At 47.6% G+C, this 25,058-nt stretch overlaps 1 protein-coding gene across 3 annotated transcripts in view; it reads left to right on the top strand.

Moving 5' to 3' along the window:
- KCNQ2 (potassium voltage-gated channel subfamily Q member 2) overlaps nt 1–25,058 on the top strand; it is a 99,464-nt gene that overhangs the window by 58,677 nt on the left and 15,729 nt on the right. For 2 of the 3 annotated variants that reach the window (XM_090064686.1, XM_090064688.1), the window contains 5 exons: nt 1,314–1,382; nt 4,212–4,241; nt 20,561–20,784; nt 21,587–21,695; nt 23,697–23,828. In XM_090064686.1, coding sequence (XP_089920812.1) covers nt 1,314–1,382; nt 4,212–4,241; nt 20,561–20,784; nt 21,587–21,695; nt 23,697–23,828 — 564 coding nt within the window. Of the gene's footprint in view, nt 1–1,313; nt 1,383–4,211; nt 4,242–11,466; nt 11,521–20,560; nt 20,785–21,586; nt 21,696–23,696; nt 23,829–25,058 lie in introns of all 3 variants that reach the window. The other variant, XM_090064687.1, reaches the window with a different exon arrangement.

The following is a 25,058-nucleotide window of genomic DNA, read 5'->3' as shown; positions in this document are numbered from 1 at the left end:
GAAAAAGCTGCAGATGCAACGGCCCAGCTAAACCGAATGAAACAGCTCAACCGAGGGAAGTGTGAGGCATGCTCCTCGAGCAGGAGAGAGGAGCTCTCCTGAATGCACCAGCCTCTGGTCCCCCTGCAGAGCCTGACTCTGGAAATTAAGCACCCCCCAGCACAGGGGCAGGGATTTTGGGGCTGACTTCACAGCCTAAAATTGACTGACAAGGCTTGGGAAGACAGTGGCACCCCTGCCACCTGAATGTCTAGACCCTGAGCAGGCTTTTAAGTGGATCCTGCTCTTCCCAGCTAAATGCGGCTGTTGTCAGGGAAAAGACATCTCTGACATCTCTGATTCACTTCCCCGTCAGCTGGGAACTTGACTGTGAATACCACTATCAAATATTGATAGAGCCATGTTCTGACTCCTCCTGGTTTAATGGAGCAACACTGCGGCGCGCGATGGTCCTCTCTGTGCCCTGCACGATGCTCAAACGTCTTTCCTCCTCTTCCGAAAGCCAGGAATAAAGGGGGGCAGCACAGTTAATACCCGCCGCGCCATGTCCACCCCATGGGTTTTGCTTCAGGATGAACACAGGGAGATAGGCGGGTCATTTCTTTAAGCAGTGATCGGGGCGATTAGGGTCAGCCTTTTTTGTCCGGGGGTTTTCCGTCACGAGCATGGCTGCATGCTAAGGTAGAAGGCAAAGGATCCATTTGCCTGCCTGAGGCAGCCCAGCCCCAACTCAAATCTGCACTGTGCATTTTGCTTGGGGTGCCTCTGGCTCCCTGCAGTTCTCAGGGCCCCTAGTCAACCAGGAAAATCATGCTGAAGGTGTTATCCCTTCCTCCCCCGATCCCACCCCAGCTTCCAGCAGGGTCGTGCATCTGGGGGCCCCAGATCGTGTGCGCCGAGCTCTTCTGCTCCCCCAAAACTTGGGGCACGGCATGTCACTTAATGCCCAGCCCGAGCCCTGGCCTCCAAACAAAGCAGGGCCAAAAGCTCAGCTGCAGGCAGTAAACAGCTGCTTCCCCAAACAGCTGTGCTCAGAAGCCCTGGCAGCTGCTTGTCTTCCGGGGGTTTAGAGCTACAGCAACATTTCTCTCTCTTGCTTTCTCTCTCTCTCTTCCTTCCCCTTCATTCCCTGCCTTAGGGAACTACAGGCACTCAGGTCCCTGAACATCCTCCCCAGCCTCCTCTCCCCATGAGATTTGCAGGCCGTGAGACAGCTTACGCTGGTTTAAAAGTGTGGGGTGGCGGGTGGAGGGATGTTGCCAGGTGGTCTCTGCCTGAATGCCTTTATTAATGGTCCTCTTCTCTTGCTTTAGACTCATCCCGCCTCTGAACCAGCTGGAACTGCTGAGGAACCTGAAGAGCAAATCGGGATTGACTTTCAGGTCAGCAACATTGCTAGGACAGCTCTGAACCCACCTGTTTGGAGAACTGTCCCTTTGCTTTCTTTCGTATGCCGACAGCCCCAGGGAGTTTCGGTGCATCTGGATGCTAGTACCAAAATGGGGTCACGCAGAGACCCCCGCACTGCATCCCTGTCCTCGTGTCAGCGGCTTGCACATTGTTTCCCCAAGTCCTTCCCAACATCATCTCCTCTTTGGTGTTTGCTGGGGGTGCAGGTGGCCGTCGAAAGCAGCATCTCTCTTCGGCCTTGAGCCGATCCCTTGAGGATACGTCTATACTGCAGACCTCTGCACTCCTGGAAAGCATCGTGTTCAGCCTTGCCCTGCATATCTGCTTCTGCTTTCTTTTGTCCAACCCAGATACAGGGGCGTGAAGCCATGTCCACACTAGCAATAGTTACCTCCAGAAAAGCTTCACCCCCTCAGATCTGGGTTTCGTGTGTGTGAGGGGGAGCAGGCAGCGGGGTATGTTGGAGATCTGCGCTTCCCCAGACTGGAGGGGAGGCGATGCACACAGATCCTTACTTGATGTAGAGACCACAAACGGGGCCTGATTGGTTTTTTACATCTCCCAAGACCACCCCATCCACTTCAGTGGATTTACTCCTGGTTTCCACGCCTCCGAGGATAGGAACAGACACTGTGTTGTCCTGGAGCAAGTTTATCCCAGAATGAAGTTTATCCCAGGATTGATGTGAACACACATCGCCCTTCCAGTCGGGGTTTGGCGAGTGGCTGAAAGCACCGACACTTCAGTGATACAATCCCGGGATGACAGTTCAGACATACTTTGCAATGTCCTGGGATAAATGATTAGCCCTTTATATCCTTTTTAGGACATGTCCTGGGACATCTGTAAAGACCGTATTTTGTCTCGGGATAAAATGGTTTCTCCCCAGACAAAGGCAATGAGGCTATCAGTGTAGGGGGGCCCCCCTTAGCGCGCTGCTTTCTCTCCAGCTCACCCCATCTCTTGCTTCAGCCTCTCTCTAGGAATGGGCATGAATAAGGGGAGAGCTGCATGGTGCGTCCTCTCCGAACCACACAACTTCTGCACATCATACCCAGGGTTTTCTTTCGTGAAGGGTGAGAAACACCCTTTTCTGCTCAGTCCACAGGCTCCGAATAGAGTCCACAAAGAGTGAAGGCACTGTTATCTGTGCTGATGCTGCAGCACTGTGGCCAGTGGATGTCAATCAGTAGAAATCAGAAGCAACCCATTCATTTTTGGTAGGCCCTCTGGGACACTTCATAAATTGCTATGCCTGCAAGCACTGCCCCTCCACAGCTCACACTTTCGGAGTTTATATTTTTAACCCTTGCTGGGCTGTAGCCCCCACCCCCAGTGACTTGGGAGTCCCTGAAAGGAGCAGCCAGTAGCAGGATGTGGCCGCTGCTCTTGCTAGCCAGCCGGAGCAAAGAGCTGGAGAGGTTTGGGCTTTGAGGGAATGCATCACGCTTGGTATAATTGATAAAGCCTCTGCTGCTTAACAAGTCTGACTAACATATTTGGTTGTGGAAGTATTTGATCCCTGGTTTGGGCCTGGCTTTTAGCTTGCTGATAAGTAGCAATGGGGGCTTGGGAGTGTGCTATATTCCCCAGGCCCTAGATTATGTCTGCTTGACCAGGGCAGTTGGATGGGGCTTTCTTCAAAGCTCATTTCATGCCATTCTTCAGTTGTTTGTAATGGTCACTACTGAGTATCCAAAGGTCCAAGGGGTGAGGGTCAGACCTCCCCATCCACCAGCATTTGGAGAAGCTGGATCCAGAGCCCCTGGGCAAACCCCTCCTCTGGATCTCAGCTTGAACTTCTCCAGTGGATGCAGGGCTCATCCCTACTCAGAGGGACAGAAGTCATTCCTCCTGTCTTGAGCTGCATCTGCAGCCCGTCCAGCCCCCCGTGACGTGGGTAGGAGAGTCTGGGCTCACAAACACATGAGACCCTCCTGGAGGGAAGGGCACACAATTGCCAAGTTACCACCAGGCCAGTTCTGATGTGTAGAGGGAGGAGGGAAGAGGGAAAAGCCCCAAACTGCATATCCCCCAAGGATGAGATTTTCACACTGGCCTTCATTCAGCCCCTGATTTGATGCCTGCAGTTTCACTTAGTTCATTCTGTTCTCTGTGTCCTTGATCTACTGGAGCAGTCAGGTGCTTAGTCACCTGGACAGTGGCCACATGCTACAAACTAAGGGTCCAAGAACTGAACCCAGAGTTTGCTCCCTCATGTGGCTCAACAAGCATTGGCCAAGGATGACTTTTAATGTGGAGCCCTCAGCCCCGCCTGGGCATGCGAGAGATGGGCAAAGAACGAGGCGTCCTTTTCAGCCCACCCCCACGTCTGCAGGGCAGACCCATGCACAAGGCAAGAGGAGCCCAGGGAAGGACATGTCGTATGTCAGCTCCATGCCTAAAGGGGTGAAAGGAAAGTTTGTGGAAGGGGCATGAATGTGCTGAGGATGAGTCCAAACCATTTGCCTCAAAGGCACCAGGGGGAGGAAGGATGGTGGCCAGTCACTGTCCCAACAGAAACCCTCCTGCTAGTCCCACGGCTATGGGGCTTTGTAGTGATCTGTATGGCCACAGTTCAACCCTCTCCATCTCGTGCGTCTCCTCCAAGGTTTTGTGAGTCTACAGCTCCCCCCTACCCAGCCCTGAGCCCCACAAGCAAGCGCTCCCTGCTCTCCCTCCCAACTGCCTCACTTAGCTGTAGTGTTTGGTACTGTCCTTTCGTTACGTTTTAACAGTGAATGCAACAGCATCCTTTCCCACCTGACTCCATGCTAATGTACTATTGCTTCTGTTTAAAGGAAAGAGCAGCAGCCTGAGCCATCGCCAAGGTCTGTATCACTGCCAACATGCCATTCCCATGCTTTACGTGTATATGTGCGTGTACCGTGTGTGTGATGCCATTAAAGCAAATGCTGTAGGTATTACGTGCTTGGTCTCTGCTCTGGGATATGTCTGTGTACCATGTATATATGTAACATTGGGCCTTAAATCATATTTTTCTTCTTTCCAGCATACCTTGGCTATATTTTTGTAGCTATGTGGATGATGAGTCTATAAGGGCTATGGTGGTATCAAATATGGCGACAAATTTACTCTCAGAAGCAGGTGGATCAGTTCTGGGTATCTAGCAGATCTTTGTCCAACACACATGAAAAAGGGGATTGTTTTATGCCTCTGTTTCCTCTGCTTGTTGCTAAAGTCAGAGAGCTGAAATAATAAAAGACTGGATTGTAATGCTTCCTGCTTCAGTTGGGTCAGCACCCAAGACCCTATACCCTGTCCCTGCCTTTTCGTTCGATCCCTGTAGCCACAAAGCAAAGCATGCTCAGCCAGGGCATTGTCTTAGGACAGTGGTTTTCAATCTTTTTTTCATTTCAAACAATTTTGAATGGAGGTGCGCACCCCTTTGAATTGTAAGTGTGGGTATTCACATACTTTTGAGCACCACTGTCTTATGAGAAATGCCCTGCCCTCTGCTTTGGGGGTATGAGCAGTCCTATAGTGTGCAGGGGCTGTCCTTTGGCAGCAACGTCAAATACCTCCTGACATACATCCCTTTAACTCTTCTTGCATGGCCAGTTCCTGATTATACACTCTGTATTTGCTGTGGACCAGCCCGCATTGTCTTTAAACACTGACTTCAGCAGGAGTTTCATACAAGTAAAGAGCCCTTCTTAATTGGGCCCAGTGTAATTAAAAGATCACTGTCATCATATCTGAGGCTTTGTTCCCAAATGTTACTGCAGAAAGCAGAGGATGTTGTAAGCAGATATGACAGAAGGATCTTGGGCAGAGGTATCACTTGCATCAAGACGTGTAGTAGAATAATGTGTAGGTGCAATATTCTCCCAAGCCTGTCATTAAATAGAGTTGCTGGGAAGTTTTAGGCTCAACATGTTTCCTAATGAAATATGGGGGGAAATGCAGATAATTTAGGGGGCAATTTTCCCATTTTCCATCCAATGCAAGCTGACAAAGTTGTAAGGGGCTTGGTATTCTACCAGTTCCTCGTGGCCGTGATTGCAGGTCATATTTCCATCTTCTCCTGGGGAAGGAGGGAAATGCACAAAATCTGGCTAACCAGCGAGATCATCCCCATGGGCTGTTTTTTTTAATCTTCCATCCCACATCGCCGAGCGTAGCGTAACATCTAAATACATTAGAAAGAGGAAAATTACACTTCTAACTATGCACATGTTCCAGTTCAGTAGCATTTGAGTGCATGGCCAGAGGCTGGTATTTGGCAGAACGCATGTTACCACATGGGCACGTATTCCTTCTGTCACACCTTTCAATTTGAGAAGTCGCAAGCAGACTTAGGTTTCCACTGGCACAAAATCCAGCTGAGGATGTATCAACAGATAAGGTGCCAGCAAAGTGGATCAGCATCCCAGCTTTACTGTTAGTCTACTTTATCTCCTTCTCCTTTATCTCCTCTGAGCTTTGCTTTGCAATTATAGAACCTCCCTAGTCCTCCTAAGCCGCCAAATAAAACTAATCACCAAGATCATGTTTTCACAATTAAGACCTTATTTCTTCCTGGTTTGAAATTCAAACTTGTACCATTAAACAGAATATAGTCCCTAATCCAGTAGTCCAGTAGTCAAGTATTATTGTCAAGGAGCAAAGCCCAGCAACTGCTTTCCTGGGATAGACCAACAGGTGAAATCTTACTTGAATTGCTACTGAGTTCAACAAGGATAAGATTACACTCTGTGGCTAAGTACACAGTCAAAAAGCCTGAGGCTGAATCAGTTTGGTCTTTGCAGGTTAGTCTAAGCGGTGTAGATTGAACCGATGAACCAACGTTTGCATTTGAGTCCAGAAATGCAGCCACATGCCTACAGTGGCCCAGGCCAGAAGCCAGGGGGCGCTAGAGCATGCCTCCCTGCTGGGCAGGAGCAGACAACTTGGGCCAAGGCTAGCCCACCCGCCCTGCGACGGGGGGCAGGTTGCAGGGGAGGTGCAAAGCATCCTGGGATGCTGGGGGACTGTGAGTTAACTTGAATCTGGAGGAGCTCTGGGACAGAAGTTCAATAAACCGATTTCACCTAAATCAGTTCAGTCTGATACTACATCCATCCAGGTTTATCTTAAACCAGTTTCAGCCAGCGTGGAAGTGGTTTATATGTAGTGAACTTCTGTTGTGTTACAGATTTGAAACGGTTTCTCATCACTTATACCAGTTTCTGTGTAATTTCTGTTCCTAGCCAAAGAGTCGAGCTAAATCTATTATCTTGTATCAGATGTTGGTTGTTTCAGAGGAAAAAGGTAAACCCCCAGAATGCATCTTCTTGTGCCGCAGAAGTCCTTGCTTCGACCCAGCCCAGCATCTCTCATGAGGTCTGAGAATTGATAGTTCTTGTTAATGTTATCCTAGCCAGTGCAACTGTTACCATAGGTGATATTTTTAGTCAAACAGGTATTTTTCTTTGGATGGCAACAGTCTCCTGCAGCAGAGAGTTACACAGGTTAACACACTGGTTTAAAGTAGTATTTCCCTTCATTGGTGATAGACATTTCCATTGTAACATTATGGAGAGCCCTTTTGTTCCTGTGCTTTGGGAAGGAGTAAACAGTAGTGGCCTTCTCTGCAGAATTCAATTTGTGATAAGGCCTCCTCATCAGTTATCACTAGATAACATCTACTTGCACTGATTTCAGTAGGACCTTCTGGTGCTACTCAGCGTGTACAGGGACATCACCATCTGGTCCTTAGCTTTGCTTAACTTTAAAGTGAATCTGATGCGTGCGTCTCACTTCAGGAATCCTAGCCAATAAGTGACATGCCTAATGGTTATTCGTCTACCCTGAATAAACATAACACCAGCTGGGACATCCTCAAGTCGGGCATACAGCATTCAGATATATGGCTAAACACAGCACCTTTACTCAGAGGCCAGCAAAAGGCTAATCTGCATCCTCCTCTTATTAGGATGTGCACAGCAGATCTCATGACTTATGTGCAAATGTCCGTTCATTTGCAGCTACAAGGAAGGAAGTACCAGCTTTCTGGAAATACAGAGCACTGAGATGTTAAAAATCATAGTGGTCCTTTAGTAACATTCCAAAAACAGCCCCTTTTCAAATTTATTTCGCTCCTAATTGCTCATAAAAATGCTGATTTGACATGTCCTGCAGTACATGGCGGACCTCAGGGAATCTCGGACCTCCAGCCCAGCTATCACGTAGCCTCCTTTTCTGCCCGTGGCGTGCAGCAAAGTCCTCAGATACCAAAATTCATCTCTGTCACCGCAAAGCAAAATGTGCTTTGCCTCTAAGAGGCATCTCTTAGCGTCTCTGAAATGAGGGCTGCATTTCCAGCATAGCGCATGGGGCCCTGTAGAGGATGGGAACCACGGTGGTGGGATAGTGAGCATTCCCCCAGTGACACAGGGGAATGTGTGGGGACGCGGTCAAGAAGGCCAACCGCACCTTGTTGTGCATCCACAGAAGCATCTCGAGCAGGGCCAGGGGGGTGATCCTCCCCCTTTATGCGGCACTGGTCAGGCCGCAGCTGGAGCACTGCATCCGGCTCTGGGCGCCGCACTTCAGGAGGGATGTGGACAGCATGGAGAGGGTCCCGAGGAGGCCACTCGCATGATCGGGGCAGCAGGGCAGGCCCTACGAGGAGAGGCGACGGGACCTGAACCTGTTCAGCCTCCACAACGGCTGAGGGGGATCTAGTGGCCTGTTACAAACTAGTCGGGGGGACCAGCAGGCACTGGGGGAGTCCCTGTTCCCCCGAGCGCTGCCAGGAGTGACCAGGAATAGCAGTCACAAGCTGGCAGAGGGGAGATTCAGACTAGACATCAGGAGGCGCGACTTCACAGTCAGGGCGGCTAGGATCTGGAACCGACTTCCAAGAGAAGTGGTGCCAGCTCCTACCCTGGGGGCTTTGAGAGGAGGCTGGATGTACACCTTGCCGGGGTCATTTGACCCCAGTTCTCTTTCCTGCCATGGCGGGGGGTCGGACTCGATGATCTGCTCAGGTCCCTTTGACCCTACTAACTATGAAACTACTATGTAACTATGACACCAGGGTCCTCAACTGCTTCTTCTATAGGATCCAGCCCCTAATTTCATATGTGGTGCCTTGAACACTCAATCCAATAGGGACTTCATTATTACTGTTTGCATTGAGGAAGCATCTAAGCACCCCAGCTACGAAACTGAGCTCCGTTGTGCTGGGTACCGTGCAAACACGGAAGAAAAGAGAGCCTTGCTCCCTTACGAATAGAGCAGCTTTACCATCTGCATTAGAGTCACCATCACCTGTCCACCCCTCTTTACAGTGCCTAAATCATCCTAGACAGCCCCTAGTTTGCTCCGCAGCGCCCTAGCATTATTTGTCGTTCTTTAGGAATATTATGTACTTGCTGGAAGCATCGCAGCTGGGAGATGGGTTATGTCTTTCCTTTGCCATCTCTGTTTTGTTCGACACCGAAACCTGTCTTCATTCCTCTGTGACCAAGTGCTGTAAAGTCGTTTTTCTCGGGCAGCTCATAGGAAACCTCAGCTCATTTTTCTGTGGCCCGCAGTCAAGGTTGAGGGGGTTACAAAGCGTGTTGGGATTTTGCTACTTTTTCGGAAATGGCTCACTAAAGGTGGCGTGGTTGCATGCCTCTTCGGGGGCTGCGTGTCTGGCCAGCCTGCCGTCTGGATCTGATGTGAGAGTCCAGAAGCGGCGGCAGTTTTCACTTCCCGCTGGCTGACGTATGCGGCACGATTCGCCACGATTGCTCTCTCAAAAGGCCGCTTTGTACTTGCATAGTGGAAATACAAGCCGGGCCCTGCCTGCCAGCCTCAGGGAAAGGAGGAAGGGCAGGAGTGTGACTGTTTTCACGACTCCTTGCAGAGAAAGTCATACAATTCAGGGAGGGCGATGAGGTGCGATAATTTGTATATTGATCAGGCTGAACATGTACTGTGGCATCTTGTCTCTGCTTATTTTGTCTTCTGATTGCAGTGTCAAGAGGAGAAATGTATGGGCTTAGCCATGACTATGGGGATTCCTATATATGCCTTATCGATGGTTAGCCAACTATCCAAAGGCATCTATGGCAAGAATTGTGCCTTTCCTTTTGTGTTTTTCAAGGCATGATTGGGCAGATTTTTTTTTTTTAAATAACTGAAATCAGAGAATAAAAAAATTACAAGGACTTAAGGGGATTGTGGAGTTAAAACAGCTGATTACACAGTCCAGCATGAGTTAAACGGTGTGAGTAACGCTAGAAATCGGTTTAAAAGACCATCTCCAAGCTACAGGCTGAGATTCCCAGTCTGCTTCTCCTGAATTCAGTGGGAGCTTTATCCCTTTGTGTATATATAGATATATATTTTAAAAAAAATCTGTGCATCTATTCTGGATTTAGTGTGGGTCATGTTTGCAGTGGAGATGTCAGGTACTCATGCTGTGACTGGGTAATCTAAAATAATCAGTTGTCCTAGTAGGGGCTGATTATTTGGAAAGAAGGGGCCTGCCCCCGTCTTTGGAGACTGGAAACGGGACAAGTACCCCACACGTCTCTTCCAAGCTGTGCATGCTGAATACTCTGTGTTCATGATAGTCATCCCTTCGCTGTCGAACTATCCAGGCTGCTAACCTGACTCTGTGTGGGGGCAGACTCTCATCGCAGAGACTTCAGGAGGTCTAAAGAAAGAGAGGGTGGATTCGTTTGAACTTGCCTGGATGCAAAGCAGCAGAAAGAATTATGCACGAATCTTTCTGTTCAGAAACCTGAGCTCCTCAGGCTGCCAAGTTCAAACCCAGGAAAGGTTGGGGGAAGTGGGGAATGGACAAATCTTCCACCCCCCACTCCCCGCTTTCAGCCTTTTAAATGCACTTATGACATTCATTAGTAACGCAGTCTAAACTGGGCATGGCAGGCTTGTTTGGCAAGCAAAATATTGCCCACCCTGCCGAGTGGGTGATGAATTCCTCTAATCTAACCCATCTCACCCTCTGTCCCTGCTATGCCGTTTGCACCCCAGCAATTGAGGTTGCCCTTTCGATTTCAAGATCCCTGTTCAGGGCTCCGAGTAGCAAGGAGCCTTAATGAGGTGTGAACAGCTGAGCAGAGGCTGAGGGAGGGAGGGAGGAGTTCGGAGTACTGACTTCAGGGGCATTGGTGAGGTGCGAAAGGCCGTTCCTGCAGGAGTGACCAGGAAGTCTGTGTATATCAGCGTAAGTGACGCCTTTCACCTTAAAACCAGTGGAATTTGCCAAATGGTTAGCGCCATCTGGACAGTTGAAACGGTTGCCCGCCTTACCCGTGGTCATCTGAAGTGGCTTATACTGTACCCACATGGGCCACCCTGTTCCCTTTTTGCAAAGAGAGGGCTGCTCCGTGTTCGGGGAGCCCTGTCTTGGTGGATATCTAATGGTATGAGAGTACCTGAGCTCCGAGGGCGGGTGACTGGGCCGGGTTCATGGGAGCTGCACCGATGCCTTCGCAAGTCATACCATCCTCCCAGCCTTCACGGTTTCCACCATGACTTGCAAGTGGCGTGAAAAAGAAAAACCGATTCGGTGAATTTTGACATTCAAATTCGTGAGGGTGGGGGAGTTCACCCCACTCGTGGGTTTGGATTTTTAATCACCTGGTTTCTGTACCTAACACTGCCAGCCTGGGAAGTCAAAGGAGCACTGCAATGACTAAATATTTAAAAGAAATGAAAAGCGTCCTGCATGGCTTTGCCGAAAGCTATTTTTTATCCACCCGGCTGAAGCACTGAAAAGAAAAATCAGCCATTGAATTTGCTCAAACTAAATTAAAGAGGGACGACTTGTTTCTGCCCAGAAGGATCTATCTGCAGGCAAGGTCCACGCTAGGGGACGTACCAGCACCCGTTCAGTGCAGCAGGGGTCATCCCTAATAGCATTAACTGACTGTGGCATGATTCATTTCCTAAATGGTTTTTTCCCTCCCCTAACTATCCCATCATGAACCCGGCCCTCAAGACACCTGTCTTTTTAAGCCTAGAAACGATAATCAGTTCCTGTTTGGCATTTGCTTCCAGGTCTAATTTTTACTCTCCCCTCATTTCCAGTAAAAGCAAACCGTGCAGAGAGTCATTCTGTGGATGCTGCTCAGGAAACTCTAGGTACCACGGGAAATGCGTCGCACGGAACTAATCAAAAGCTGCACGGCTCATTCTCTCTCTACCCTGCTACCACCCGTTCTGATCACTTCTCTGCTTAATAGAGGTACTAGATGAGTAAAAACAAAATTAAAGAGCCTCCCCGCACCCTTAGCAGAAAACAGCTGTCAGAGGTCTTTCTCGACCTCTCAGTAATGGGGAGCACGTGAACCAAAAGGAGCAATTGTACGAGGATGGGGAAATTTGTTTCGACGTTCAGACTGTTAAGCAACGAAGGAGGCCAAGAAGTGAGGTTAAACAATGATGGAAAACCTAACCTTAAAAATAATCCTCATTCCAAGCTAAACCCTCTATTATTTTCTCTCTACTCTCCCCTAGCTGCAGGGAACCCTTGCACAATTCATTGTGGATTGTGAGCACATCTCAGTTTAGCTACTGAAAAAGAAGAACCGACTTTTCACCGCCAGTAATCATTGTGCCTCTGGCTCTCTGGATCCCGACAACCAGCTCTTTCCCGGTCCCGTGGCATTGGGAAGCATGGCTTGCCTATCTAGCACCTCTACTATGCAGTTAGAGAAGGACTAATCTCCAACCTGTTCTAGTAGACGCAGGGATGCATCTTCTTAGCAGGGGCACGACTCCTACCAGCATCCCTAGCCGTTCTGCATCAAGGCCAGGTAGAGAATAGATAGAATAGACATTAGAGCTTGGTACCTATAGTGGGTGCGGAGGGGTGGGAGAATTAATCAAGTTGACAACACGGTGACCCAACAGCTTCAGAGACTTCTCCTGAACTTGTGTTCCTCGGCACGCTTGTCTGAGGACCATAAGGATTTTCTAGTGTCATCTTTTATTTTCTTTACATATCAGTATGTCTGTTGTACTCATGCTTGCACTGGATGCAACTCACCTCTACCCCCTCCACCCAACTCCGATTATGTAGGCAGGCAATATGCACCTTGCAGATGAATTACTAATCCTCAGCATTTGCATGCCTTGAATGTTCACCCATGGATGATTATTTTTCCCTGAAATGAGTGCAGGATCAGAAGCCCTAGGGTGGTAGGGAGTGGTATACTCTGCATGTTTGTGAAATGGGATTGATGCATGCCTTTTTTTTGGAATCCATTTTAATCCTCAAAGCCACCAGTCCTTGTCTCTGTCTTCAAAAACAGAAGAAATAGAATTTAAAGCCATTGCTGGTTTTCAATAGATTATTGCAACTGGTCTATTTTTATTCCTTATCACTGGCTGTGTCTACACGAGATGCTGACTGCACAGTTGTTCCTATAATCCTAACTGAGTATCACTGAACAGCTTTTTGGTGATGCTAACTGCTTTTTGGTGATGCTGACTGCAGTAGCTCATTACCGCTGCACAGTCAGCTTCTCCTGGAGATGCAGCCGCTCTGTTTGTAAAATACCTGTCAAACTAGGAGCTCTAGACTCAGACCCAAGAAGGCGTGCCTATGCCAAAAGCTGAGATTCAGTGGTAAATCCCATTGCTGAATGGGTGACAAGGAGGAAGGTGCATGACCTGATGTTTCACGGTAGCCAGTTCTCCGTAGTGAAATTCTCTTGCATCAGAATTAAAAGCCCGAATAAAGTGGTTGGCTGTTGTATGTTATGGCAGTGCTGCGGTTCCCTTGAATTCGGCATAGGAAAGCCAGGCACTAACCTCCTTGACCAATGGTCGGTTGGATATAGATTATGTAAATATATTGTGAAAGGCTTCTTCAAATGAGAGATACTATTCAGGTTTTTTTTTCTAGTGGGAATATGATCCCCTTCCCAAGGCTCCCATCTACCGCTGCAACCTCCTTCTTCTGACATTGGAGGTTTTCCAATGTCAGCATATCCCAATGTGATCAGAAGAGACTAATTCTTCTCACCAGGGATGCTGTTGGCAGTTTCATTTTGGGGCTGTTGGGAAGACCTTATGGAAAGAAGACCAATATTCATGAACTCTCCTTTCTTGCTCACGTTACCTAAATACTAAATCTTGCAAAACTGGTAACACTGTGATCTTGGCTTCTTTTTGTCCTGATGGGGGTCTGTGATTTCCTTACCATGAAGCCTTGCTTGCATGCAAAGACAGTGTACGTTGTTGTGCGCTGCTGGTTGCATTAGGCTAAATTAACAACTTCCCTTTGACCAGGGTCCACCTCTTGGCTCTCCCAGCTTCAGTTCTGTGGGAGGAGAAAAGGAGCCAATGACTTAGCTAAGGATCTTGCCAAAGCTGCACAAGCTCTCAGGAGAGTCTCTCAGAAGGGGTTACCTCCACTCATTAAAAAATCTTGGACTTTTCTGTAGCTGGAAGAGCTGTCTTAATGGAGCAGTCTTTGAAATGGCAATGCGGCACAGCAGTGATTTTGTAGACTAACCTTAAGATAACAGAAAGGTCATTCAAATTGCTGGGTTCTCTGAAACTTTAGATTATCCACTTGACTCTCATTTCAGTCTCTTGCTAGAAATCATTTGATGCCAAGAGCACAGACCCTAGCTGTTTGAAGCAGGGGGAGGTGAGGAGGCAGAAGCCTTTTTGGACCCAGCAGTCGCAGAAGGCATACTTGCAATAGCGGTGGTTTTACAGAGCAAGGGTATGGCAATGGTGAACCATGCTAGGGTAAAATGAACCAATAGAAAATCCTGGCATTAGCCACCATGGTACCCACATACAGTTTTCATAATACAACATAGCAAGGTGCATTTTAATTGGCTTCCAAATGCTTGTGCCCAGCCCTGCCAAAACATACAATGAATGGTAGCAGAGTTTTACCTGGGCTAGACTTGGAACTCTGCTAGATTATTATAATCTGCTAGATTAGTATTTGTAGAGGCAAAAGAAATAATTCAAGCTGACCCAGACAGACCGGAGCACAACAGATGTTCTTATCGACAGTGGGCGCGTCTACACCTGTGCTTTAATGTGCGTTAGCCTATTTTTACGCACATTAAAGCGTCACTAAAAATCCGTGCTGTTTAGTTCATGTGCATTAAGAGATGCTAATGTGCATTAAGAGATGCTAATGTGCATTAAGAGAACTTAATGTGCATGTTCTTAGTACTTCACAAGGGAGGACACTTTTACACATGCTCTGGGGGTGGGGGAGATGCTTTAATTAGAGCATCTCTCAGAGCCACTCTAATTAAAGCACCTCAGCATCTCATGCTTCAGCATCTCCATGCTTCCAGATGGTGGCAGAGGCACTTGAACTAAAGCTCGTTAAAGTGCCCCAGCCGCTGTTTTGAAGCTTGGGCATGCTGATACATGAAATGCGGAGCCTGGCTGGAGCACGGTAATTCCAGGTTATCGAAGCAACTTCACAGCATGTGTACAGGCACCTAGAGATACTAGATTTAATGCACATTTACTAAAGCGCATTAATGCACGTGTAGGTGCGCCCAGAAACAGGGGAGCGATGAGTAGATCAGTAATGAAGCGAGGTGTTTGTAGAGCACCGTGGTGACTGGGAAGAAGAAAGGGGAGTAAGGGTGGCTGTAACTTGGAACAGAGCCTATTTCTACTTGAATAAATAACAGGTCAAGTTCAGCGGTGGGCTCGGCTTGTCTCATGCAGCTCCAGCAATGCACAAAAGCCTTAACACTTTCTGAATTAACCAACCCCAGAAGCTGCTAGGACTTTCTTGGAAGAGTCTAAGTCCGGTGATATGAAATTTGAGGATGTTCTCTGTCATACTCCTGTCTGCTGGAAAAACCTGCTGTGCATTAGAAGAGACGAGACTTAAAACTAGCAACAGCAATGCACAGGCATAAAAAATTCACACAGGAAGTCAGCCGTATTTCAGAAGCATAAGGTCATAGCACAAAGGTAAATAAGTTTTCCAGATTGACTACTCCAGAGAGGTGAGCTCAAATGGGGTTATTATTTTTTTTCTCTCTAGCTTCTAATGGGGTAAAATTTAATCAGAGGTCTCCTTGCTCAGTCTGGTTTCAAGGCTTAGGGAGCATTAGAGCAGACCGTGTCAATGCTAGTGCTTCCAGTGTTTTTAAAAATGCAAGGAGATAGTTATGCAGATTGTCGCACCAGCATTAAAATGGTGCTGCCAGCTCAGCTTATAGCTAGAGAGACAGCAAAAATGATTATTTACCATCACCGTCATCATCTCCTGGAGTGTTTACGCTCCATAAGCCTCTTGCTCTACAACTTTACGTGTGGCTGTGTCCACCCCTGCTATAACTCACTTGAAGCCAGCTATAGAGTCCATCCTCCTCTGAATTCGGAGCCCACCATGGCAAGCATTACATGCCACTTATATTTTCTCCCTTTGATGTGTTCAGTAATTGGTTTCTGCCTCTCATTCATACTAGAAATTGGTCCCCGTACTAGTGTTAAACAATGGCTATAATTCAGTTCTGCCTGCCTTTAGCGAACTGTTCTCCAAGGCCATAAACTCAGCACAAACTGTGGTTTGAATAATAGCCTCATTCCCCAGCAAGACATAACCTCTGTCTCTCATTGTCATTCCTTGAACATGGTTTTCAGGAGGAAAAACATTCCAGTCTCCTGAATTCACCCACGGAGACAAATACTGAGTCCACAACGAGTCCACATCTGCCTAACATTTTGCAACGAGCAGATTAATAAACCGAATGAAGCCTCTGCAGACGTGCAATTTAAAAGAATGGCAGGAAGCGTTAGGTAACCATTTTTTTTAACCGATGCACAAATAACAATGAAAGCAGGGAGTCCTTTTAGAAAGTAATGGGGAATGCAAATACAGCACTTCAGAGGATTGTCAAGGTTATAAAACGAGCCTTCAAAACCAGAGTTCAAACCTCCAGTATCCGTCGGCATTATGGGGTTAGCCATTTATTTTTTTTTTAATATTAAACTAAGCATAAGCTGTTAAGCACTTCTCTGCTGAAGGCTGCGCCTGTCCCGGTGCAAAGCCGGCTGCAGTCAGAGGGAGCTTTCCCAGAGACGGCAGTGGCACTAGGCTGGAAGGACTTGCGTTTCCTGGAGGGGTCATTCCAGAGCAAACCTATGTTAGACAACTCAGGCACGTTTCGGGAGCAAAAACATGGTCCGTACTAAGTGTGTTCCCTTCTTTGAGCGCAGGAGCATCCTGTAAGGTCGGCCGTCGACCAGCGCAGCAGTGCGGTAGTCTTTCCACCCAGTATGTTTTAAACCCATGGTAACTCAGAGAGGCGCCCTCCTTTTGGTACAGGGCCCAGCAGAGCAGCCCCAGTCTCTGACCCTGGTTTCAACACCTTCTGGTTTTCTTCCTCTCGGGATGAGCAGAATGAGTGTCCCATTCTCACGGCAGTCCAGCAGCATCCCGTGTCTGAGCCCCCTTTCATGCCGTTGCGTGTGGCTGGATAATCATTCTCGTCATCCTCGATGCCCATGCTGCACAATGAAGCCGCGTCCATCTCCCATCTGCTTGGTTGGCATCGAAACATCCCTTTTTGGAAACACTGTGACTCACTTTGCATGAGTTTCTGGTTGAATGAGAACATGATCTTGGATTAGCTGAAAGCATATACATTTCTTTTGGATTCTTCCCTGCCCAGCTCCTGCCGCCTTCCAGCCGCCAGCGTCCGTGGCAGGGACTCGCTACGTTTGCATGCAGAGAGAGTTTGGTCACCGTTTTCCAATGAAAGAATTGCATGGCAAAAGGAAAACCTGAATGGATTATCCGTGTTGTCTCTGTTGTTAATGTCTGTCTGTTTGTTTTAAGACAAAGGAATTAAGACGGCATCCCAGGTGTTGGGTGTTTCTGAGTAGTGAACACTCAGGGATCAGACCTGAATGGACTTTAACCGTTCATCAAATTCACATCACGAGTAAAATACTGTACCTCATGCTGTCCTAATGTGAAGTGCCCCTCGTCCGTGTTCATTACTGAGTGCAATGCTTTCTGCTTGGTTTTCTTTTGTTTTGCATTTCTTACTTCTTGGCAACATCTTTGATTTGGGAGTGGCATAGGGCCCGATTTATTCCATGATAGCCGCTGTCTTTTAAATCCTGAGCATGCTCACTTCTCCAAAGGCAGTGAGAGCAGCAGTGCTTTGCAGGATGAGCTTCCCAGAGATTGATTTCAGTGCTGAATTTTGGGGCTCTGCTGATTCAGTTCAGTAAGACGCATTTGAACAAAAAAGCCCCTGTTGAACAAAGACGTGCAAGCCCAAGGTGCCACACAAAAGGCCTTAAAATGAATAGGCTACAAGAATGCTCTTCTGTTAAAAAAAGACAAAGAAAACCCAGGATCGTGGAATAAAGCCTCAGCATTAGTGTTGTCGGAGCATTTGGATTAGTCTGGACAGTGGTTCTTTGGAGCACAAAGATCTCCGGCCTGGTTTTCATATCAGGGTGGGTAGCGCTCAGCTGGAGGATTTCACATAAAGGCACGGGTGTGCAGGTGCTGGAAAGCAGGTCCCAAATTATGCTGAATGCTGCCACGAATGAATTCAAAGCAAAGAGTTCATTGGAGCAACCCTACCTTTGGGGGGGCTCCCAAATCGATCACGAACAAATTACACATCTCAGATGTCTGTGCAACTCAAAATAATTGGCCAAAACCCGTCACTACACACAATCCTTGGTCAGCGGTCCATTTTATAAATAGATCAGTTTTGATGTAGTAAGGTCACGTGTTATCATTTGGTTCCCTGGTAGCGTGAGCTGAAGTCTCCAGTTCAGGGCTGCAGTGCAGATACCTGCAATTAGGAATTTGTGCTTTTGAAACTATTTGGCAGCGTTCGTTTAAGAGCAGCCATTTCTCGGACATTTCAGCAGATCGACTCATTCACTGGTCCGGTCACAGGAAGCAAATGCAGGAAGGGTGCATGCACAGCTGAAAGGCCTTTGTTTAAATGAATCACATTCATGCCATGCCCCCCCCCCCCCAATCTTCACCAGTCATTGGTCCCAAAATCGGTCTCTGAAATGCAAACACATTTTCCAATATCTAGAGGGAACTGAGACTGGAACCTGACCCTCCGGATTTGCCAAATACCAACTGATTATTCAAAAGCTGAAAGGTGCTTTAGTCCCAGGAAATGTTGGGGGGGTTTTTTCCAGGACACCTGACCTAGGTGTAGTTACACACAAGTGAATGGTGGGGATGCTAGTTGGTTTGCAATGTTTTCTTCTTTTTTCCTCCTTCCCTTGATGAAAGAGTGGGAAGCTTTCGCTGTTACCTCCAGGGATTCCCGTGGTGCTATTGTATTCCCTCTCTTTCCCATCCCATTCTTCATCTGTCTCACCTTTTCAGGTCTCTCATAGAAGCCCAAGGGCCTGAGGCTCCTAGCATCCACTGTGGTTCAATGAACTTTTGACACTCGATTTCTTTTAGGTACTTTTAAAAATCCTACCTTCCCACTGTAAAGTCTTCCAGGCAGGGTTTTATCTCTTGCTACGCATATATGCATTTATGGTCCCCCCATTTCAGCTGATCCCTCCCCGTGCTATTGCAACAGAAATGGTAGCAATAGTTAAATGCCCTGGGGAAGGTCATTTCCCACTGAATGCAGTGGACCTTGAATCAGGCCTTCTGTCCCTGCTCACCATTTGGTCTGGTAAAACCAAAAAAATGCTGCTGAAGCAATATTTCTGTCGGCATAAATGACTGACAGTAAAAAAAAAAAAAAAAGGCACCTTCTTCCTCACCAAAGGTGCTCCTTGAGCATCTTTGAGTAACAGCTACTCCCTTTACTGACACAACCAAATGCTTGCTCTTGTCAGTATAGCACACCCGATGCTGCGGTGGAGGAGGAACTGGATTTTTTTCTGCCTCGGAAATCTGCAGCAAAATCCTAATTGCAGACTTTTTAAAATGAGAAATGGTGATAAGACAGCCAGGAAGAACAGAGCTTAATTCTGAGTGCTATGGTGGCAGCACTCACAGCTGGAAAAAAAAGCACAGCTTTGCCTGCTTAATGGAGCAAATTTGACCAGAAAATCACTGAGAATGGATAATTTCTCATAATGCCCTTCTGTCAGGCTAATGTGTACTTATATTGCCAAGTTGCAATATGTTCCATTATACAACGTTAGGGTCTATTGTCGCAATAGGAGGACATTACAACTTGAATTTTAATCACTCTCAGATTTGCCTTTCTATGAGATACCAACTCAATGGGAAGAGCTTTGTCGTAGGTGTCGAACCTTATTTTAATAATCACTTGGTATTTAGCAAATGTTAGGTTAGTGCAACATTATAAAAATCATGCCATTTGGTTCCTAGCCATGTTGCAAAGTTTTCCCCCCATTTAGCAAGTTTTATGACATTCTTTTTTGAGAGTTTCACATGAAGTTCATCTTTGTTTGAATAGAAGTTTGACCAAACAAAATTCAGAAATTAAAAAAAAAAGACGGGGGGGGGGTAAGCCCAAAAGCAAGACTAATACTTGCACAACCTTAATAGATATACAAATGCTTTTACAATCTCCATATGAAATCTTTCCATGAGATATGAAATTTAATGGTGTCTGTGCATTTAGCTAAGCAGGAACATGGACTTGGAAAAGGTTTTGGTTTTTGACCTGAAGATAGAAAAAAGGTTAGGAAAGGTTTCCAGCTGGGGAAAAAAGATACCGTGAAAAAAGGGGAAGAGGAACAGGTCTGAATAAAAGCTTCTTAATTTTATTTTTAAATTCTTTTTGCTAAACTTTTCGGCACAGTTTCTTACTGATGACAGAGCTGCAAAAGGCATGTGTGGGGGGAAAGGGAAGAAAGCTTGGTAGCTCATGATTGGGACCAATAAAGTGATTTAAGGAATCATTTGCATCATTGTTTAATGCCATTCTGTTCAGCAAGCCCTCTCATTACAGGAGGGTTTTCTGTTTGAGCATTCATTATTTTCTCTCTATTAACAGTCGCTGCCATTTCATTCATTATGACAGAAACATTTCTAAAATGCTCTTCCAAAAAGCCAAAATAATTAGCCACATCTCGCTGCTGCTTTGAAATGCTGTTGGTTTCGACTGGCTGCAGGGGAACGGGTATGTGCTTTCCGGAGTGACTTTTCCCCGCTGTTTCCTTTTTTGTCTTTGTTTCAATTGGTTTCTGGGCGCAGTCAGAAGGTCAGTTTGAAAGACCGGGTGTTCTCCAGCCCCCGCGGTACTGGCGCCAAAGGGAAGGGCTCCCCGCAGGCCCAGGGCGTCCGGCGATCCCCCAGCGCGGACCAGAGCATCGAAGACAGTCCAAGCAAAGTGCCCAAAAGCTGGAGCTTTGGGGACCGGAGCAGGGCTCGGCAGGCTTTCCGGATCAAGGGCGCCGCGTCGCGACAGAACTCCGAAGGTGAGAGCATCCAAAATGCAGCAAGCTATCCCTAATCCCACCCTGCTGGGGTCCTGGCAGCCCTGATAGCCACCAGCAGGAGCAAGTCCAGCCAACACACACCTCTATTGCACGTGGACCACGTTAGGTACAGTATAATGCCCTGCCTAGGGTCTTTCTTCTGTGCCCGCAGCTCTCCCACACATCCACTGCATCCCCTAGTCCATAGCAGGCCAGTGCCCTGATAAACTCGGTGGCAGGCCATCCCAGGGTGTTGGTTGAGGCCGTGTTGGTCTAAGGACATGGGCAGGCAAGGATCTTTGGGTGAATCTGAGATCTTTTATTTGACCAACTCAAATAGTTGGGAAAATGATTCTTTGCAAGCTTTCGGGGACATATAATATCGTTCGTTGGGTTGAGGAGGCGTCTGCAGTTGGTCGGTGCATAGGGTGAAACAGGAGTCGTCCCAGCCCAGCCAGTTTGGAGGAACGATGGGGCTTTGAGCCTGCCAAAATCAGTGCTGAAATCTTCTCTGTTGGCATCACTCGGGGGAGTATCTTATCCCCGGAAAGGCGTGAGGGTGGGAGAGGGGAGAAGCAAGATGCAATCGAGGATGCGATGCTGCTGTGAAGCACTTGGAGACAGACGGGGGCTGTGAATGCCAGAGCAGATGTCACCTTCTCCCAGCTGAGGGAGAAAGCACTGCTGGGAAGATGCAAAGTTAACCGTGTGTTTTTGTCTCTTGGAATTGGACACTCTTCCCTTTGGAGACATGGTTGTGGAGGCTCCGGATTTTATTTCTTGCTCTTTCTTTTAAACCCAGAAGCAAGCCTCCCAGGTGAAGACATCCCTGATGACAACAAAAGCTGCAACTGTGAGTTTGTGACGGAAGATTTAACACCAGGACTGAAAGTCAGCATCAGAGCCGTGTGGTAAGAGAAGATGGGCGTGCGCGTCTGCGTATGTGTGAGTGCATGTGAGTGAAGGAGAAGAAAATGGAGAAATATTAATGAAAAGCAACTGGTTAAAAGGGATATTTTCAATCCAAGTGGAGGTGACAAATTCACAAATCCTACTGCTAACTAGATTCCCCCAGGTACTCTGGCCTTCTAGATAAATGATGCAAGAAGGGGGGGCGGGGGGAAGGCAATTTTTGCTTAGAAATGAAGTTATGGAGAGACAGGAAAATCCTGTACAACATTACGCCCAAGTCAGCATTACCAGCAGTGCTGCAATTTAATGCTGACATTTCCAAAACCAGACCGAGACTGGAGATATACGGCAGACAGACCGAGGGACCGTCAGGGCTGTTAAACCCCATTATATTTCTGAATGATGAACACAAAATCTTTCCCTAAATTTTGACTGTCTTTTCTTACTCGCCACCCTTCCACTTGACCTGCTCTTCTCCACAAGCCTTTGGTGCCAGCCTTGATTTCCCCAAGTTCTTGGCATTCATTCTCTTGAGACAGAAAGACTCAAAAGTCAGATACGGATTTGAATCCAGAGCCAAACTTGTTTGAGGTGAGGCGAGGTGCAGAGTCTCTGACCCAGGCCCCCTCTGATAGTGCTTACACCCGAACTAAGATGCTCGTGATCCACTTGGCCCCGTGACATAGCAAACGAGTTGTCTGGTAGAGGGTCCAGGTTTTATTCTCACCCTCCTCTGCCTCCTGTTGCGAGCGTGACATGTGGTTTGCTGTTAGAAACTGCTCCTAAAGTGTCTCAGAAGAGGAGAAAGTGCTGAAAAAAACCATTGGGAGAGTGCAGCCACTTTGCAAACGGGTCGTGAACCAGTCCACAGGAGGAGAGAGGGAAACATCAGGGTTATCACCTAAACCCACAGGGTCCCAGGCAGGGCTTAAATCACTCACTCCTCTGACTTGGCCTAACACTACTTTCCATGAACTATTGTAATACGGTATCCTCTGTGGTCCTCTAAAGTGCTGGGAGCCCCTCGAGCTCATTTTTAGTGGGCAAGCACTATGTCATGACTTTATAGTCGACTCTTACTGACAAAGGAAATAGCAATCCTGGACTAGTTTTCCATTTCCTACTGACCCTTTCCATTGGCAGTGAGCCCAGACTTTTCTCTTAGTTGTAGTCATTTTGCAACAGAGGCCCAATACCCTGCATTCAAACCTGAAACAGAGGTGCTTTCCCAGTTGTGTTGCTTCGACAAGCGGCGTGCCCTCTGCTGTGATAGGGGTTGGGCATCACATCAGTGCTTGCAATGCAGGGTTTTAGTGACCCTTGCTTTTCTCTCCCAGTAAATGCTCTGCTGCCCCGCCTGAAATATAAAGGAAAAAGCAGGAAAAAAAAAGACCGTCGGCCAGGGAGTTTTCTAATTATTGGGTTCCCTCCCACCACAAGCCAGTGCTTTCTGCTGACATCAGCACAACATGCAAAAATAATGGAGGGCATTCAAAGAAACACCCAGCTCGAGACCATGCTGGTTCTCCCATCATGTGAAGTGCTGTAGGATGTGGTCTTTCTAAACCCATTAGCTCTGATTCACTGCTGCTGGCGCCAGGGGTGGCATTTTGTAACCCTCTGTGCCAGGGGACTTGCAAGCAAATACTCTCCTACCCCCACATCTTCTCCAAGGGCCCAAGGCAGAAACTTTCCCTGCCCAATTTCTGCAGTTTGGGGTCGGTGCTATTTGCTTCCAGGATAGGCAGCAATGTAAGTGCAAGGTATGCGTGCTTGGCAGTGGCTCCTTCCCCGTGCACTTACAAACCGACCAAAGCTTTACACAAAAGGGGCCAGGGATACCCTTACAGAGCCTTACCTCTCAAGTCTGAGCTCTCTTTGCTGTGTTGAAAAGGCCCCAGCTCTGCAACGGTTCCCAAGCAATGCTCTGCAGCATGTGCCTGTCTGTCTCTGTACCGTGCGTAAGTCTGGCACAAGGACACTATTTTCTTTCCCTCTAGCGTGATGCGATTCCTCGTTTCCAAGCGGAAGTTTAAGGAGAGCCTGCGGCCTTATGACGTGATGGATGTCATCGAGCAGTATTCTGCCGGACACCTGGATATGCTTTCCCGGATTAAAAACCTCCAGTCCAGGCAAGAGACTTCTCTGTTTGCTTTACCTCTCTCACGCCGGTCATCCCTCGTAGGGACACAACAGTGTCTCCTTAACACCCGTGACCCTTTTTTCTTTCTAAGAAATAGCCTAAAGGGAAACTGTGGGTTTCTGAACATCACCTGAGTGTCAGCATGTGAATTTTTGGCCCGGAGTACAAACTGGTTACATAAAACCCATTCGTATTAGTGAGCATAAGGGCAAGTAAGTGTTCCCTGTGAAGTGCTGGCTCACGTTGCAGTGTTATCTCATCCCCTGTCTTGTCACAGGACATCCAGAGAGAAGGATCCTGAAAGAGCCTCACTGTGCCATGAAACAGGAGCAAATCCTGTTCAGTCCAACTGGGCCAATAAAAACAGATTATCTCCCGCTGTCTGGTGCCCCTTGGGAATGCTTACAGAGGATCTCTCCTCTCTCGGCTCCATTCGTACGTGCTTTAGGGGTGTTGGTTGTAGCCATGGTGGTCTGAGGACACAGGCAGACAAGGCTCTTTGGGTAAATGTGGTATCTTTTATTAGACCAACTCAAATAGTTGAAAAAGTCGTTCTTTGCAAGCTCTTGGGCACAAGCACCCTTCTTCAGGCGTGTTTCTCCGTGGTGGAACAGAAGCCCATACGCCAAATGCAGGTCTGTGAAAATGCAAATGTGTCGCAGTGAGGATCAGAGGGAACAGGAGGCAATAGGGGTGACCTCCAATTGCACCAATTTGCATCACTCCTGTTGTCTACCATTCCCTCTGATCCCACGCATTTACATTGTCACAGACCTGCATTTTGCATGTCGGCGTCTCTTCCACCGTGGAGAACACATAACACCAGGAGACTCTCCCCCTGCCTGAAGAAGGGTGTTTGTGCCTGAAAGCTTGCAAAAACCAATTTTTCCAACTATTTCATTGGTCTGATAAAAGATACCACATTAACCCAAAGAACCTTGTCTTCACGCATGTGCCTTGTTCATGTCTCATCCCACAAAGTCCAGAGCAGAGAAAATCTCTGCTTGGCCCAGAACATGCTAGGGATTGTTTGACAATACCCTCTCCCCATGAGATTTCCAGACCAGGTTGGCACCAGCCAGTGGTTTGTATGGTAGACTGGATAAGCTGTAGAAAGACTTTTGTTCTTCAGGAAGCTTTTAGATGAATGTTGTACTCCATATGGCTCCTCCATCACCGCTCCATTTCTCTTGCTCTCTGTGCAAATACTCTAGAAAGA

The sequence above is a fragment of the Crocodylus siamensis genome, chromosome 10, assembly GCF_052110815.1.
Source record: "Crocodylus siamensis isolate JL-2025a chromosome 10, ASM5211081v1, whole genome shotgun sequence".
NCBI classification, from domain to species: domain Eukaryota; kingdom Metazoa; phylum Chordata; order Crocodylia; family Crocodylidae; genus Crocodylus; species Crocodylus siamensis.
The sequence above is the reverse complement of the archived record's forward strand: the minus strand, read 5'-3'. Positions and strand labels throughout refer to the sequence as shown.